Source organism: Dryobates pubescens, chromosome 11 (assembly GCF_014839835.1).
Source record: "Dryobates pubescens isolate bDryPub1 chromosome 11, bDryPub1.pri, whole genome shotgun sequence".
Lineage (NCBI taxonomy): Eukaryota > Metazoa > Chordata > Aves > Piciformes > Picidae > Dryobates > Dryobates pubescens.
Genome location: NC_071622.1, coordinates 27,967,727 through 27,985,525, shown reverse-complemented (window position 1 = coordinate 27,985,525; position 17,799 = coordinate 27,967,727). Strand labels below are relative to the sequence as shown.

Sequence of the window (17,799 nt, the reverse complement as noted above, 5' to 3'; positions counted from 1 at the left end):
GCCTTCCCGTAGGTGCCCTTCAGATAGTGAAATGTTGCTCTAAGATCTCCTTGGAGCCTTGTCTTCTCCAGGCTGAACAACCTCAACTCTCTCAGCCTGTCCTTGTAGTGTAGGTGCTCCAGCCCTCTGATCATCTTTGTGCCTCTCCTCAGGACCCACTCCAGCAGCTCCGTGTCCTTCCCGTGTTGAGCACCCCAGAGGTGGACACAGCACTGCAGGTGAGGTCTCACCAGAGCAGAGTGGCAGAATCACCTCTCTCTATCTGCTGGGCAAGCTGCTTTTGATGCAGCCCAGGATGCCATTGACCTTCTGGGCTGCAAGTGTCCATTGCTGGCTCATGTTCAGCTTCTCATCCACCATCACCCCCAAATCCTTTTCTGCAGGGCTGCTTTCTATTTCATCATCCCTCAGCCTGGATTAATACTGAGAATTGCCCCAATGCAGGTGCAGCACCCAAGATCTAGGAGGAATTAAAACTCATCTAAACATATTTTGTGTTGTATTTATGTATCTGGGGTGAAGACCTCAATATCCTTCTGCATCATCTTCAGTCTGAAAAGAACATCCACTGTCCAGATCTGTGCCAATATGCTGTGCTGCTTTTTTGTCTCAACAGCCTCAAACCATCAGCTGATTATTTTTTTTCAGGCTGCTCTATCTGTGCCTTTCGAGGACAGAAAACATTCCTGAGACTTCACAGAGACCTTCCTTTGACTGAAGGGATAAAGGTAGTGAAGTGCTGAGGGGTCTGGAGTGTTTCAAGCCATGACCATAACAGGCTGGCTACGCAAGAGCTTCATTATATAACTTCTGAAAGATGTGGGGGGAAAAAGCTGTTTTTCTAGCAAATGGATTTGAAGTCTGAGCAATTTGTCAGAAAACAGTCAAAATTTTCCTCCTGGAGCTGATATTGGGACTGCCAGGATGGATCAGTGGACCAGGACTCATCACAAGGCCTTGTGGTGATAGGACAAGGGGCAATGGTTTGAAACTAGAGCAGGGGAGATTTGGATTGGACATGAGGAGGAAGCTCTTTACTAGGAAGGTGGTGAGACACTGGAATAGGTTGCCCAGGGAAGCTGTGGATGCCTCATCTCTGGAAGTGTTTAAGCCCAGGCTGGATGAGGCTTTGAGCAACCTGATTTGCTGGGAGATGTCCCTGCCAGGGGATTTGGAATTAGATAAGCTTTGAGGTGCTGTCCAAACCTAACCATTCTGTGATTAATAGGACTTGCAAAGCCATTTTTCCTCTAATTAATAACATATTAAATATGTAGATGTGTCATCTAATTGTGCAAACAGCCAAAACTGGCTGAATGACCAGGGCCAAAGATTGCTGGGGAATGGAGATAATCCCAGTTGGCTGCTGGTCACAAGTGGTTTCTCCGGGGCTGAGTGCTGGGGCCAGATCTCTTTAATGTCTTTACCAATGATCTGGATGAGGGGATTGAGGCACCTAGGGTCAGTTTGCAGATGGCACTAAGTTGGGTGGAAGTATTGACCTGCTGGAAGGTAGGGAGGCTCTGCAGAGGGACCTGGCCAGGTTGGATCAATGGGCTAAGGCCAATGGGGTGAAATTCAATAAGGCCAAGTGCTGGGTCGTCAGCTTGGGTCACAACAACCCCAGGAATGGACCAGGCTTGGGGCAGAGTTGCTGAAACTGCCCAGTAAAGATCTGGGGGTCTTTTCCCCCAAAGAACAAGTGACAGGACAAGAGGAAATGACCTCAAGTTGCACCAGGGGAGGTTTAGGTTGGACGTGAGAAATGATTTCTTTCACAAAAGGGTTGTCAAGGCCTGGCCCCGGCTGCCCAGGGCAGTGGTGGAGTCCCTGTCCCTGGAGGGATTGAAAAGCTGTGGAGATGTGGTGCTGGGTGCCATGGTTTAGTGCTGGACTAGGCAGTGCTGGGTTAGTGGCTGGACTCCATGTTCTTAAGGGTCTCTTCCAAACAAAACAATTCAATGATGCTATGATTCTATGGACAAAGATCAAAATGAAAAATGTGATGATTGTTTGAAGTGTGTAGGAGGAGGAGGCAGGGCACTCAATGGTCCTTAAACCTAGAAGTGAGGTAGAAGTGGGTTCTGATCATGGCCCTCAGAGTTACATTCATTTGTGTCATGTTGATGCTGCAATTGCTAGTCTTGCACTTGGGTCTTTAGTGGAGGGTAATTATTCAACTGTCTGAGAAGCTGTAGGAGAAAAAAAACCAGGAGAATAAGTTATTATCCTTCTCACCCAACCACCATTTCATTACTGCCATGTGCCCTACAATTATCCACATCAAGTTCAGGATGGGAGCAGGGAAAGAAGGTGCAGAACCTGAGTGAGGTTGGATAGAAAAGAAGCAATAGCACGTAACAATGTCTGTTACCAGTGAATTAGCTTTATCTGTTTCACCAAGCCTGAGAATCGTCTTGAAGGCCATTGTGGGGATCCAGTCAATGCTCAGCAAGAGCTAAAGGTTGTGGGCAGTAGGATGGGGCCAGACTCTTGTCAGTGGTGCCCAGTGACAGGATCAGGGGAAAGGGGCACAAACTGGAACCCAGGAGGTTCCATCTGAACAGGAGGAGAAACTTCTTTGGTGTGAGGGTGCTGGAGCCCTGGAGCAGGCTGCCCAGAGAGGCTGTGCAGTCTCCTTCTCTGGGGAGATTCCAAACGCAGCTGCACATTATGTTACTGTGCAAGCAGAGGATTTGGACTGGATGATCTCCAGAAGTCCCTTCCAACCCCTGCCATGCTGGGATTCTGTGGCAGACTCTGCATTTGAGAGGGACATGGAGTGTGGAGGGCATGACTGATTTAAACCTGGTGATACTGTAATGTACCTGAGAACTGGGAAAAAGCTAAACAGGGCAAGATCAGGTAGGACAAGTGGAGGATTTGAGCAAGGCATTCAAAAGGAATTTCTTTGTGCTACATGAAGTCATGAGAGTTTTCAGCCTGTTGGGTGCAGACTGGACAAGAAACCAGTGATGGGAGGTTTGTGGTGGTGACAAAGGTTTGTTGCTCCCCAAGCCCACAGTGTTGTCTTGGTTGTTTGGAATGGCCCAGAGGCTTGGGTTAAGCTCATTCTGTGAGCTGGATTTCTCTTATTTGACTGCAAATTAAATTTCAGCCTGCCCCATGGGGGGAAATTGCTTAATTTAGCTCTCACATGCAGTGATTTTCATTTATGAAAACCATATGAGATGTATCAGTGGTTTTGGGATGCTGGGCTTTGCCAGCTTGACTCTGTCAGTGCCAGGAATGTTGAGAGGAAGCCTGTGATGGTGCTGGACTTTACACAAAAAAGCCTCAGAGGGCACAGTGCTCTAGAAAGTCCCATCTGAGATACCTTCTGAGCCGATTTCAACTGCGTACAAAACAAACATCCATATATATTGGTGGGCTTTGTTCATGTAGAAGAGGCATCAGTCTCTGGTCTACACTGATTTGAAAGCAGAATTATTCACCTCTGGGTGTAGCCCTGGCTCCTTTCAGAACAAGTTGGGAAAAGGGGAGATGTAGCAAGCAAAGGAGAGGTGTTTTTAGTGTTTTGTACTGAGTGTCCATGCTCTGTCTTTCCAGGTTCACCTCTTCATTGAAGTTTAAGTTCATGGAATCACAGACTGGTTTGGGTTGGAAGGCACCTTTAAAGCTCATCCAGTCCAACCCCCCTGCACTCAGCAGGGACATCTGCAGCTAGATCAGGTTGCTCAGAGCCCCGGACAACCTGACCTGCAATGGTTCCGGGGATGGGGCATCTCCCAGCTCTCTGGGCAATGTGGGCCAGGCTCTCGCCACCCTCAGTGCCAAACATTTATCCCTTCTCTCCAGTCTGAATCTCCCTCTTCTAGTTTGCAGCCGTCCCGCCTTGTCCTGTCACAACAGGCCCTGCTCAGAAGTCTGTCCCCAGCTTTCTGATTGGCCCCTTTAAGTCCTGAAAGGCCACCAGAAGGTCTCCCTGGAGCCTTCTCTTCTCCAGACTGAACAACCCCAACTCTCCCATCCTGGCTTCACACCAGAGGGCTTCCAGCCCTCCCATCATTGCTGTGTCCTCCTCTGGCCCCACTGTAGCAAGTCCATGTCTGTGCTGTGCTGAGGACTTCAGAGCTGGCCCCAGCACTGCAGGTGGGGTTTCAGCAGAGCAGAGGGGCAGAATCCCCTCCCTCCCACTGCTGTCCACTACAGTTTCATAAAATAGAGTGTCAGTAGACTAAAATGTGGTTTAATGTTCCTTCCAGCAGTTGCAGAGCAGAAGCTGATAGATCTTCCAGGCTGGGTTTTTCCTTATCTTTGTCCATGTCATTGCCAGCTGTTGAGTTGTGACTTTGCTGTAATGACATTTCCCATCTTCCCTTTCCTGTGTATATTGAAATTGGCCTAAGATCTTAATTAACAAACCAGTTACTCGTTGCTTTTTCCAGTTCCAACTTAACTGCAGGGTGCGGTGGTCTGGCAGGGTTCAGGTCTTGGTGCAGGGTCGAGACTCCTCACTGCTCTGGGCTACTGGGCTCCTAGCTGGATTCTCTTGCTCTACCTGTGGGCAGGAATTGTTATGCATCAGTTATGACTCTGATGACATCTGAAGGCCATTTATCCATCCCCTGGAGCGAGCACATTTCATAGAATCACAGAATCATGGAATGGCTTGAGTTGGAAGGGGCCTTAAGGCTGAATTACCCAGGTTTGCTTCTGCACTGGACTTCAGCCAATGACAAAATCCCTTCCTTTTGGTTGTCAAGGTGAAATGTCTGGAGACTTCACCAGCAGGAGAAAAAAACCCAACAACCCAGTCAAGGGAAAATTTGCTGCTACATGCTGCTCATTTCTGGCGGCTGAACTTTTGATTTCCCAAACAGAATGAAGCTCTGCAGCCCCCCCAGCCTCATTAGCTTAACCCCCTTCCTTGCCCCCGCCTTCGGGTGGGCGGAGGTGCTGCTTGGGCAGGGGATGCGTGGGCAGAGTCCCCTTCCAGCATTCCCAAACCATCCCACTGTCACTGCTGGAAGCTGTTTAAATTATTCTTTATTTCACCAGCCCTTCCCCCCCACCTTGTCCCCAGATCCCCTCACCAGCTCCGTGTCCCCTCGCCGACTCCGGCAGTGGCGGGGGGCTGGCAGCCGAGCCCCGGGCGGGCTGCGCCGCTGCCGAAAGCCCTTATTTTGCGAGCTGCTCCTCACAGGGCTCCGTGGTGGCTGTCTTCCCACCACCCACCCCGCCTGACGTCTGGATGCACCAGGGAGCTGCGCTGGGTTTGATGTTGAGCGGCGGGATTTAGATGTAAATCTTGTAAAATTCCATTTTCTGCAGAGCCGCGCAAATCTGCCCGCGCTCAAAGGCTGCGGCTGGAGTCGCAGCTGCCGACGTACCTGCTGGGAAGGATTCTCCTGCAGACAGAGCATCTCTGCCAGCCAGAGAGTTGGAGAGGTGCTAGGGATCCCATCCAGAAGCACCGACCCGGCCCCGAGTGGCAGGAATAGCGCGGAGCACCACCCGTGGTGCTGCAGGACGACCCCTGGCAGGGAGCCGGCAGCCCTCCCCAAGGTTTGCTGCTCCTCCTAGTTCGGTGGGATGGATAAGCCAGGCCTTTTGTTGTAGGGGAACGTGCTCCCTTCTGCCTGTCACCCGGGACGGGGACCTGGGTCCCCTCATAGCTGCCTTCACCTGTGTCACTCCGGGAACGTCATCCCGCGTGGTGCGGAGCCGGTTCCGCAGGAGGGACCCTGGGAGCGGAGTTTCTGCAGCGTCAGAAAACTTTGATTCATCTGCGAAGGTGGTGAATGAAGGAGGGATGTGACCTGGAAAGGATAAACAGGAAGATGGGGATGTTTCTTCAGCTTGGAAAAAAGGCTGGGTTTTTCCCCCCCCTCCCGTCTCAGGATCACTGGAAGGGATTATACAAATGAGAGCAGGAAACTGCAGTCAGGGCTTTGCCAGAAATAGATTTATGGGTTTGGTTTGCTTTTTTTTTTTCTCCTTCCTTCTTCTTCTGCTATAAATGAAGAAATATGCGAGTCCGTAGAGGCTGTTCCACATGCACCCTTCACACTTTGATTGCCAAGTCATTTGCATCTGTCTTCTCTGAAGTGACATCCACCCTGCCATGGGAGTTGACATGTAATCACAAAGAATCAAAAAACTCCTGGAAGCCAGCGAGCTGCCGCTGAGACAACTTCCCAAAGACAGAAGTTTGGAGCGAGCAGAAAATGCTCTGAGTGTGGTGGGGCTTGGTCTGGGGTTTTGGGGTGTTTTTTTTTGCGAGTAGAAGAGAAGAATCATCTGGGAAAGATGTTAAATGTGAATTTTTTACCCAACCGCCGTCACTCGTGGATTTGGTAAGTGCCACCTGGCTTTTGTCCTGCTCAGAGGAGTTCTGGTGGGCAGAAGAGCTTGAACGTGGGGGACTTCACCTCTGCAGAAAGCAGCTGCTGAAGGGAGACACTGAGGACACGCACGTTCCTCGAGATGGCCAGAGAGGTTCTGGAGTCTCCTTCTCTGGAGCTCTTCAAAACCCACCTGGACCCATTCCTGTGTGACCTGCCCTACGTGGTCCTGCTTTGCAGGGGGGTTGGACTCGGTGATCTCTGGAGGTCCCTTCTGACCCCTGGCATTCTGTGATTCTGTGAGCTGTAAATTCTCAGTGCCTGCTGAATATTTCCTTTTCCTCTCTTTCTTGATCAGATTTTGATTGCACAAACGCACCCTCATGACACCTAGGAACTGGGTATGTGTGAAAAAAGGGGGCAAAGGATGGGAAAATTCATGTTGTGCTTAATTATTTCTGTTACAAGGTGTGTGTGAACATTGATTTTCATTTAAAAGTAATGAGTCACTGAAGCAGCTTCTCACTCGGGTGATCTCGTGGTGTTACCTCCACACCTTCTCAAGTCTGTTGTCAGCTACTTCTGCATTTTAATAAGGAGATGGAGCTGCCTCTGCTCTGATCCTGTTGTGTCAGGGCAGAGGGAGATGTGAGGGAACTTCAGTGGCTACCATAGATTTGTGTTTGATAGACTGTGCTTAAATGGGTTCCCTTTCTATAGGTAAAGGCTTGCTGTTGGAGTTGAGATATGAAGTTGTAGATGTGATGCTGAGGGACATGGTTAAGCAACAGGCTTGGCAGAGTTAGATAATGGTTGGAGTTGGTGATCTGAAAGGTCTTTTCTAACCAAAACTGGCTTATGATTACATGATTCTAGTGTTGGACTAGATGACCTTGAAAAGTCCCTTCCAACCCAGGATGATGGTTGTATGATTCTGGAGTTGGAGTAGATGACCCTTGAAAGGTCACTTCCAACCCAGCCCATTCTGTGATTCCATGGTCTTAGAGGTGCAGATAATCAGTGTGGCCTATACAGCGTCCTGTAAGAGCACGGAATAGAGAACTGTATTGGGTTAGATACTCAAATGCTTCGCTCTGTTGTCTGACCCATGCACATGTAAATCCTGCTCTTTCATGGAACTTGGAGAATCTCAGCATGTGAGGGGTTGGAAGGGATTTCTGGAGATCATCCAGTCCAATCCCCCTGCCAAGGCAGGGTCACCTAGAGAAGGTCACACAGGAACACGTGCAGGTGGGTTTGGAATATCTCCAGCGATGGAGACTCCACCACCTCTCTGGGCAGCCTGCTCCAGTGCTCCACCACCCTTAAAGAAGTTTCTCCTCCTGTTTAGATGGAACTTCTTATGTTCCGGTTTGTGCGTTACCCCTTGTCCTGTCACTGGGCACCACTGACAAAAACCTGGTACCATCCTCCTGACAGTCATCCTTGGAATATTGATCAGCATTGATGAGATCCCTCCTCAGACTGCTCTTTTCCAGAATAAAAGCCCCAGTTCTCTCAGTCTTTCCTCATCAGAGGGATGTTCCAGTCCCCTCAGCATCTTTGTAGCCCTTTGCTGTACCCTCTCCAGCAAGTCCCTGTCCTTGAACTGGGGAGCCCAGAACTGGCCATATATTCTTGAAATACATTTATTCTCCATAGACTAGATGATTCTACACAGAGGGGCTTTGCACAGAATAGCCTACCTAGAATAATTCCTATGTAGTATTCTGACATAGGATTTGGTCTGTGTCATCTTATTATTGCTTATAGTCTTGTCACCATGGCTTCCTCTCTGCACTGGGTTCTGAGGTGAACCTATAGCTTAGTATTTCACAGGTTGCTTTGGGTTGGAAGAGTCTCTCAAAGGTCATCTTGTCCAACTCCCCTGCAGTTATTAGACCAGGCTGCCCAGGGCCACATCAAGTCTGATCTTGAATGTCTCCAGGGATGGGGCCTCAACCACATCTCTGAGGAACCTGTTCCAGTAGTTCACCACTCTCTTTGTGCAGAACTTCCTCTTGATGTCCAACTTAAATCTGCCCTGCTCCAGTTTCAAACCGTTGCCCCTTGTCCTGTCACCACAAGCCCTTCTAAACAGTCCCTTCTCAGCCTTCCTGTAGGTCTCCCTGGAGCCTTCTCTTCACCATTCTGAACAGCTCCAACTTCCTCAGCCTGTCCCTGTAGGAGAGGTGCTCTAGATCTCTTCAGGGCCTTCCTCTGGACCCACTCCAGCAGGTCCTTGCCCATCTTGTGTGGTTTGTCTATGTTTAATGCAAGTGTTGGGGCTCTGAGTCTTTAAATGGTGCTGTAAAAATCTGCACTTAGGGTTGCTCATTGGGAGGAGCCCTGTGTGGTGTTTCAGGAGCAGGAGAGGGGCAAGTAAATACTTAGAGAAGAGGGGAAATGCTCTATGATGTGATTGGAGAACTTGTGGTTACAGCAGGTGTTAAGAAAGGAAGAAACAGGGACCCTGGAGACAAGGAGGCAACAAGAAGGGGAAGGAAGGAAGGAGGGCCCCACTGGTTGCTTGAGTTCTCTTTGCAAGGTGCTGTGTGGCCTCCCTTCCCAAGGACTCGTTCACATCAGGGTGAGCTTTTCTTAGTTAGAAACCCAACAGTATCTGTCTTTGCATAGACAGTAGGGCTATGTCTTCTGTACTCACCGAGGTGTTCATAGAATCACAGAATTGTTTTGGTTGGAAGAGGCCTTTAAGATCATCAAGTCCAACCATTAACGCAGCACTGCCAGGTCACTACTGAAGTATGTCCTTCAGTACCACATACACATGGCTTTTCAGTCCCTCCAAGCCTGGGGACTCCACCACTTCCTTTAATCCATGATGACTTCATTGACAGCTGAGGTGAGAAAGGTTGCTCTTTGTCTGCTGCACTGGGATGGATGGTGAGGTCATTCTCCCTGGCAGCTGCCCAGACACCCAGAAGGACACCAGACACAGTGGTGGAACAGACTGCCCAGGGCAGTGGGGGAGTTTCAAAGCCATGTGAGATGTGGTGCTGAGTGTGATGGTTTAGTGGTGACCTGGCAAGGGTGGGTTAATGGTTGGACTCAACAATCTTCAAAGTCTTTTCCAACCTCAGTGAATCCAGGATTCTATAAGTATGTTACAAGCGTTCCTCATCCTGGTACCAAAGCACTTCAGCTTTCACATGCCCATTTGTCTGCAGTGGCAGAGGAGATCTCAAGTGTGTCATCTAGACAGAGGTTTTGAAGATCCTAGCAGGATCTCCACAAGCAGTGTCCACACGAGCATCAAAATCTGTCTGACAGTGCCCTTGCAAAGTTGTTTTTGCACTCTGAAGGCATCCAACCATGGGGGATGCGATCCAACACCAGCAGATTGGGCTGGGTGAGCTTGGGATGGAAGTTGTTCCTTTGCTGCCAGCACCCAGCAATGTGCCAGATCTGAAGGACGGAGATAAGTGAGGAATTGTGTGGCTGACACAGCAGCAGGTGTTGCTGTGGGTTAGCAGAGCCCATGTTAGACCTGTCTTGGCATCATTACCATGGCTTCACCTTGACCTTTGGGCTGGAGGACTTGGTTGGATTGAGCATGTTCCTTTGAAGAGGAACATTAGTAAGCTGAGACAGAGGAGTATTCATAGATTCTTAGGATGATTTAGGTAGGAAGGGAACTTGAAGATCATCCAGTTCCATCTGCCCTGCCATGCACAGGACACCTTCCACTACACCAGGTTGCTCAAGGTCTCATCTAGCCTGGCACTGAACACCTCCAGGGATATCCGTGACCTAGGATCAGGAGGAAAAGGGTGGCAAATGTTAACTGATTTGTTGAGATGACAAATGTCATCAAGTGGGGCCACCATGTCATTGGCTATGGACAGTGCCCTGGGCAAAGCACAGGGTGTCACAGGATAGAATGCTTCATGAGGAGAAAGGACAAAAACATTTCTGTAACTGGAACTGAAATAAATGCTCAGCAGAACCATGATCCTGAGAGGTGTCAGAAGTGGGCCTTAGAGATAAGTGGGGCCACCAGAGTCTATCTGTTGATCTTTGCTGATCAATCAGAGTTTCAGGTGGTTTAGAAGCTCTCAGCTGGAAGGGAGCCCTGTCAGGACATAGATTTAAAGCAGACATAGGGGTTAGAGTGCAAGAATTCATGCAGCCTCTGGAAATAAAACATGTTCTTCACTCAGTGCTGGTCTAGTTGCAGCTTCAGACTGAGACTTGCTCATCTTGACCTTTGTAGATGCATGGTTGCATCAGGGATGAGATTCATTAATCACTGTTAACTGTCTTCACCATTTCTACAGGCATTTTGTTCCTCCTGAATGCACTTTTGGTCCTCTTCTGAGCTTCCTTGAGCAATCTGGTCTAGTGGAAGTTGGCCCTGCCCATGGTAGGGGAATTGGAACTAGATGATCTTTAAAGTCCTTTGCAACCCAAACCATTCTATGATTCTCTTTCCTGGGTCCCATCATGCATAAGGAAACTCTTCTGAACCTCAGAGATGTTGGTGGAGGTGTGGCTGTTCATGGATCTTAACTATCCAAAATGTATGCATTAGATCACACAAATAACCAAGTGGCCATTCCCTGCCAGGTGGATATGCAGGTGGACAAAAAGCCCACTCCAGATCGCAAAGGGGTCATTAAAACCAGACACTAACAATGCATTTTTTGGTGGAGCCTCCTTTTCTGGAGAGCTTCCAAACCCACCTGAACATTGTGATCCTGGGCAGCGTGCTGTGGGTGACCCTGCTTTAGCAGCCTGGTTGGTAGAGATGATCTCCAGAGGTCCCTTCCATGCTGGGATTCTGGGACCTGTGATTTCAGAGAAGATGTTTAAACAGTGTAGCCTGGAGCCAGCCTGGTTGGCCTTGAGGTTTGGAGCACCATGTTCTCCATCAAGATCAAGAAAGAAGCAGATGATTTCCAAACATATGTGGATGTTATGGGGCACTGGGTAGAGAGGGGAGGGTTTTATGCTGTGTTGAGGGATACTCTGGCTGGCTTGGGGCTTTGGAAACTGTTCTGGGGAGATAGAAAACGGTTATCTGGGAGTGTACCAGCATGTCAGTTCTTAGAAATGTATGGTGGAGAAATGGAGAACTTCTTGGTCAGCACTTGTTCATAACCACTACATGCAAAACAGCCTTTCTGACATCAATTCTTTTAGAGAATCACAGGATTATAGAGTTGTTTTGGTTGGAAAAGACCTCTAAGGTCATCTAGTCCAACCATCAACCCAACACCACCATGGCCACTAACCATGTCCCCAAGTGCCATGCCCATGCATTTCTTGAACACTTGATTCAAGGTGAGGTGTTTGGGGTTGGCTATGAGGCTGGAAGTGACTTTCATGGCGTGTCAGTAGAGTCTGGCTTTTAAATGGAGTTTTGAAGCACTCAAGTTTTGGTCTGGGAGTTAATAATCTTCAGCAGCATGGAAAAAATCCTCTCTACCTTCAAGTTATCATCTTTTCTTGGGGCTTAGCTCTAACTTGAGATGTACTTAAAACATCTTGGTTGTATTCTTGCATTAATTCCTTCTATAAATAGGAAGTGTCTTTGACAAAGACGTGATTTCACTGCCGAGGGTAGGTTTGAGAGGCACAACTCAGACATCTGTAGGCATAATTCAGAAAGGGAAGGGCAAATATTTCCCTGCGCTCACAATGGCTGTAGGCAGCATCAAGGCAAGGCTGTGGAGATGTGTCTGTGGAGAAGACAGTGCCTGACTGGCACGGGGCTTTTAGCAATTCAGTCACGGAGACTGAATTGGGCAGGGTTCACTTCCAGTGGTTGAGAAACTGGTTGGAAGAGGGGGGGTTCTGGTGGAGGAAGGATGCTTGGTATTTAGTAACCTTTCTTTTCTCTCCATGCTGTTGCTGGCTATATTTTCGTGCTGGACTTGTAGGGCAGAAGATAAGAGTCAGAACATTGGGGGCTGCTCTTACCATATTTATCTGACCATTCAAGGAGGAAGCTCTTCACAATGAGAGTGGAGAAACGTTGAAACGGGTTGCCCAGGGATGTGGTTGAGGCTTTGTCCCTGGAGACATTCAAGACCAGACTTGATGTGACCCTGGGCAGCCTGATCTGGTTGGAAGTGTCTGCTGACTGCAGGGGGGTTGGTCAAGATGACCTTTGAGGGTCCCTTCCAACCTGGTGCAATCTGTGAATCGTATTGACAGTAATTATCTGAACCTGCAGTGAAATCATCTTTGTCATTTATTTTTTTTGGAGGGGAAACTCTTCTTAGTCTAGTTCATGTGTACCTTTATCTGTCATGCAATGAAGTTATTCTCCCAGTCTTTTCCTCCTCCTCCTTGTTGACTTCTCTAAGTTCTTCCTTGCTGCAGACACCCCTCACTATGTCACAGACTCACAGATTGCATTGGGTTGGGAGGGAGCCTCAAAGGTGATCTTGTCCAGGTGATCTGCAGTGAGCAGGGAAACCTCCACATAGATCAGGCAGTCTGATCAGCAAGTCTGATCTTGAATCAGATGATAGAACGAGAGGAAACAGCCTGAAATTGTGCCAGAAGAGGTTTAGATTGGATGTTAGGAACAATTTCTTTTCTACAAGAATGGTCAAATGTTGGAACAGGCTGCCCAGGGAGGTAGTGGAGTCACCATCCTTGGAGGTGTTCAAGAAATGTGTGGACATGGCACTTGGGCACATGATTTAATGGCCATGGTGGTGTTGGGTTGATGGTTGGCCTAGATGACCTTAGAGGTCTTTTCCAACCAAAACAGCCCTGTCATTCTGTGATTCTATGATTCCAACACTGACAATTGTTCCTCCCAGCACTTCCTCATTGTGTTCTCTGTGGTGACTTAGGAGATGCTGTCTGGCTTTACAGGCCAGAGCTGTGCAGAGCCATGCAAGGAGCCAGATTTAATTCCTTGATAATGACTCGGTGAACCAAAGGTGCTGTGAAATGAGCCCACGTGGCCTACAGCATCAGCAGGAACTCATCAGATCAAACAGCATCACCAGCTGATTTCCTATGGAGCTTGATTTCATGTTTAACAGTTAGATTGAGAGAATTAACACATTTTCATATGCTGTCCTTAAAAAGAAAGCCAAAAAAGAGAAACTGCTATTAAAGCCTTGAATTTTATCTTCTAGGATTTAGAATCTCAGAACCACAGAATGGTTTTGATTGGAAAAGATCTTTAAGATCAATGAGTCCAACCAATTTATAGTAAGCACTAAAGAAAAGAGCAACAGAGTCACAACAAGGAATGAGTGATACACAAGGTCAGGGAGACCTTCGAGCTGTGCTTCAATATCTGGTGGGGACCTACAGGAAGGCTGGGGAGGGGCTGTTTAGAAGGGGCTGTGGTGATAGGACCAGGGCAATAGTTTAAGACTGGAGCAGGGTAGATGTAGGTTGGACTTTAAGGAGGAAGCTTTTTACAATGAGAGTGGTGAAACACTGAAACAAGTTGCCCACAGAAGAGGTGGATTCCTCTACACTGGTCAGTTTTAATACTCATCTTGCCAGGGTGCTGGGCCATCTCATTTCAACCACACTATCACCTGGAAAGGTTGGAGAAAATGATCCTTGGGGTCCCTTCCAACCTGGCATTCTTTCATTCTGTAGCTGAGATCCCATCCCTGGAGACATTCAAGGTCAAACTTGATGTGGCCCTGAGCCACCTGCTCCAGTTCATGTCCCTGGTGACTGCAGGGGGGTGGACAAGATGACCTTTGAGAGGGTCCCTTCCAACCCAATGCAGTCTGTGGATCAGGAGAGAGGGGCAGTAACTCCTGTGCAGTCATTATTCAATCCCTTTGTAAGCCAAGCAACACTATTTTTACTTCGCAATTTTACCTTTTCTTCCCTAAAAAAAAAATCAAACTTCCAGATCTGAACAAAGAGCTTTAGCTCTTCAACCCGCTTCCCCTCTGCAGTTTTTAACAACCATTTGCATTTTTAACTCTGCTGAACAATCTGAAAACAACCTCACCACCCTCCAGGTATGGGGCAGCATCTGCAGCTGTGGGTGCTGAAGCAGCGCTTGCTGTGCTACAGCTCTGGGAGCTTGCTGGTGTGGGAGCTGTCACCTTGCCAGGAGCAGCAGAGCTGGGCAGGCTGGGTGAGGGGCTGCTGGCTCACAGAGCTCTCCTTCTGCTGGCCCATTGACGTCACTGGGAGCTTTCAAAGCAGCCCAGTGTGTCTGGTAAAGTTGCAGAGAAATGACATAATGAAAGGCTGGCTGCTGGCGCTGGCGGGCGCGGGCGGCTCGAGCTGCTGGGGGTTTCTCTCAGCAGCACAAATCCTGCTCCTTTCAAGAACATTTTGGGGTGGTTGTTAAAAAGCTTGAAGAAAGCAGCAGCTTCATTTCAAATCAATGCTGAATATGCCCAAGCAGAGGTTGTGTGGTGAAAAAGCATCAGATGTCTGAGAAGGCTTTGCTGCTGTGTCCTGAGGCCAGCGTGGGACGTAGGCTGCGTGAAGATGGATGTGTGTGCTCTCAGACCAGCACAGCTCTGTTTTGTGGGGATGCAGCCCTGGGAGCTAAATTCACACCAGTAAAAAAAAAAAAAGAAGGTTATTTTTTCTGTGGGGAAACCTTTCCTAGTTTCTTCTCTCTCTTCCCCCACCTCCCCCCACCCTTTATCCAGTTAGTATTTAAATGAAGAAATGCTAGGACAGTCAGCATTCACATAAATCAAACAAAGAGGCTGGAGGAGGGGCTGCAGGAGAAAGACTGGCTGCTGCTGCTCACCTGCTGCACACAGCCTAGTCTGCCCAAACTGCTTATTAGCAGTAATAGTTAATGATGGTAATTGTTATCCATGTGCCACCTCTCCCCTGTCCCCCTGTTCATCCAGAGAGGCTTTTTGCTCCCTCTTGTGTCATATCTCTGACCATAAGCTAGCAATGTGCCCTCATGGCCAAGAAGGCAAATGGTCCTCTGGGGTGCATAAGGAAGAGTGTGGCCAGCAGGTCAAGGGAAGTTCTCCTCTTGCTCTACTCTGCCCTGGTGAGGCCACATCTGGGGCATTGGGTCCAGTTCTGAGCTCCCCAGTTCAAGAGAGACAGGAAACTACTGGAGAGAGGCCAGTGATGATGAGGGGCCTGGAGCATCTCTGTGAGGGGGAAAGGCTGAGGGACCTGGGGCTGTTGAGCCTGCAAAAGAGCAGCCTGAGAGGGGGTCTGATCAATGCTCAGCAAGAGCTAAAGAATCTGTGTGGGGCAAGATGATGGGGCCAGAGTCTTGTCAGTGGTGCCCAGTGACAGGACAAGTGGCAACACAAACTGGAACCTATCTGAAGGGGAGGAGAATCTTGTTTGGTGTGAGGGTGCTGGAGCCCTGGAGCTGGCTGCCCAGAGAGGTAGTGGAGTCTCCTTGTCTGGAGAGCTTCCAAACCCCCCTGGCTATTCTGGTCCTGGGCGAGCATGCTGGGGCTCTGTGTCTTGGTGATTCTGTGAGTGGTGCCATTATGCAGCATTTTCAGTGAGGGTGCTGATGCCTGCAGAAGCCATCTCTAGCTCCTTGAGGTCTGTGATGCTCTGGTTGTGTCAGATAGATCAGCTGAAATGGAGCGTAGCTCATTAGAACATTGCCCTGCTGCGAAGTGCCAGCACTTCTGCTCAGATGGATCCTCTCTGGTCTTTTGAATGGCTTTTTTATTGCAGACCAGGCAGTTTAGAGCATAATTTTACAACACTCCTAAAAAATAAGCATGCTGCTGTCATTGTTACATGCCATGGACTGGTATCTTCTTGTGCTCTGCATTATAAGGGTCAGAATCCTTCTTTTGTGTGTGGTTGCCCTCAAAGTGGCAGTGCTGGGTTAGCAGTTGGAGTTGATGTTCGTAAAGGTCTTTTCCAAGCAAAACAATGCTAAGATTCTATTAAAATTGCAAGGCAAAGGTGGCTCACTGTGAACTGGAGTGTAACCAGTGCATGGTTGGAGACAGCTCTCCTCTTGTGGCAGGTGGCCACTGACATGAATCTACCATAAGTGACAGAATTGGTGGAAAGCAGGGGTTGGGTAATGAGTACAGGTTTGGTTTTGCAGTGTTTTCTCAGTATTTCGACCAGATGATCTTTGAGGTCCCTTCCAACCTGTTCTGTGATTCTGTGTGGAAAGATGTTTGATCTCACCTTATTTCCTTTAACAAGTTCTTCTGAGGAATCTCCTCTAAATGAGAAATAAACCCATAGCTGTTAATTGGAAACCTGTGCTACACAGTGCTGACCAGCCTGGCCATGGAAATTACTTTATTTAGTTCTCAGGGTTAAATTCGGGCTGAACTTTAAACATGGAGACAGCTGTCCAAGAGCTGCCCATCCTGCTCTGGGTATCATGTTGGCCGGGGTGCTCCTACACAAGAGTGCTTACTGGAACAGGTTGCCCAGGTTGGTCATGGATGCCCTTTTCCTGGAGGTGTTCAAGTCCAGGTTAGATGAGGCCTTCAGCAACCTGGGCTAGTGGAAGGTGTCCCTGACAGTGCCAGGGGGGTTGGAACTAGATGATCTTTAAGGTTCCTTCCAACCCAACCTGTTCTATGATTCTGTGATTCTACACAAGGTGTATCTGACTTTATTCTGAGCAGAAGTAATCTGAGAGGAGCTTCCATGTTCCCTGGAAGAGCTGGTTCATTCTTCCCATCAGCAAAGGGGATAAGTTGTAGGGGATTGGCTCATTGCTAATGTGGAGCAATTCTCAGGGTAGCAGAAGTGTAAATCAGAAGCTATAGGAGGATGTGTATAAAAAACCAACTCTCTCAGCTTCTGAAATTCTTTGTGTGAAACAAAATCCAGGTGAGTAGGAACCCAAACTTTCACTCCTTCCTTCTTCAGGATCCAGATTTCAAACCTGTTTATCCTTGTGGGGTTCCCTATAGCAGCTAACTGCCCAGAGATTGTCTTGTGTGCCAGCAGGTTTGTAGCTAACAGAAATCTTTATCCCAGTTATTAACCTCTCCAAAAGAGGTTTATGAAGGAAATCCTGATAAAGCTTTAGAAACAAGAATCTGCAATCCTAAGCCTGCTAAGAAACAAGAGTGGGAAAAGCCCTAGGACTTCTTAGAAATGCTGAGGCCTGTTTCTGCATGCTCTGATGATCTTAGAGGTATTTTCCAACCAAAACAATTCTGTGATTCTGCTGCTGTGTGGTGCCATGGCACAGGGAGCAGTGGCTCAGATGCCCAGAGCTCTGCAGCAATATTTGCACAGTGAGAACCTGTAACAGCCTGGGCCAAGAATCACAGAACCAGAGGCTGGTTTGGGTTGAAAGGGACCTTTAAAGCTCATCTAGTTCAATGCCTCTGTAGTCAGCAGGGACATTTGCAACTAGAGCAGGTTGCTCAGATCCCCATACAGCCTTACCTGCAATGGTTTCAGGGATGGGGCATCTCCTACCTCTCTGGTCAGCCTGGTCCAGGCTCTCACGACCCTCAGTGTCAAACATTTCTTCCTTCTCTCCAGCCTGAATCTCCCTCTTCTAGTTCCCAGCCATCACCCTTTGTCTAGTCACAAC

General features: G+C 48.5%; 1 protein-coding gene across 6 annotated transcripts in view; it reads left to right on the top strand.

Annotated features, from left to right (window-relative positions):
- Positions 1-17,799, top strand: part of PDE4B (phosphodiesterase 4B) — a 288,183-nt gene that overhangs the window by 142,088 nt on the left and 128,296 nt on the right. The window contains exon 1 of one of the 6 annotated variants that reach the window (XM_054165479.1): positions 5,342-6,320. The exons of the other annotated variants lie outside the window; for them this stretch is intronic. Within the exon in view, the coding sequence (XP_054021454.1) occupies positions 6,274-6,320 (47 nt within the window). The 5' untranslated portion in view covers positions 5,342-6,273. Of the gene's footprint in view, positions 1-5,341; positions 6,321-17,799 lie in introns of those variants that run through there. 6 annotated transcript variants of the gene reach the window in all.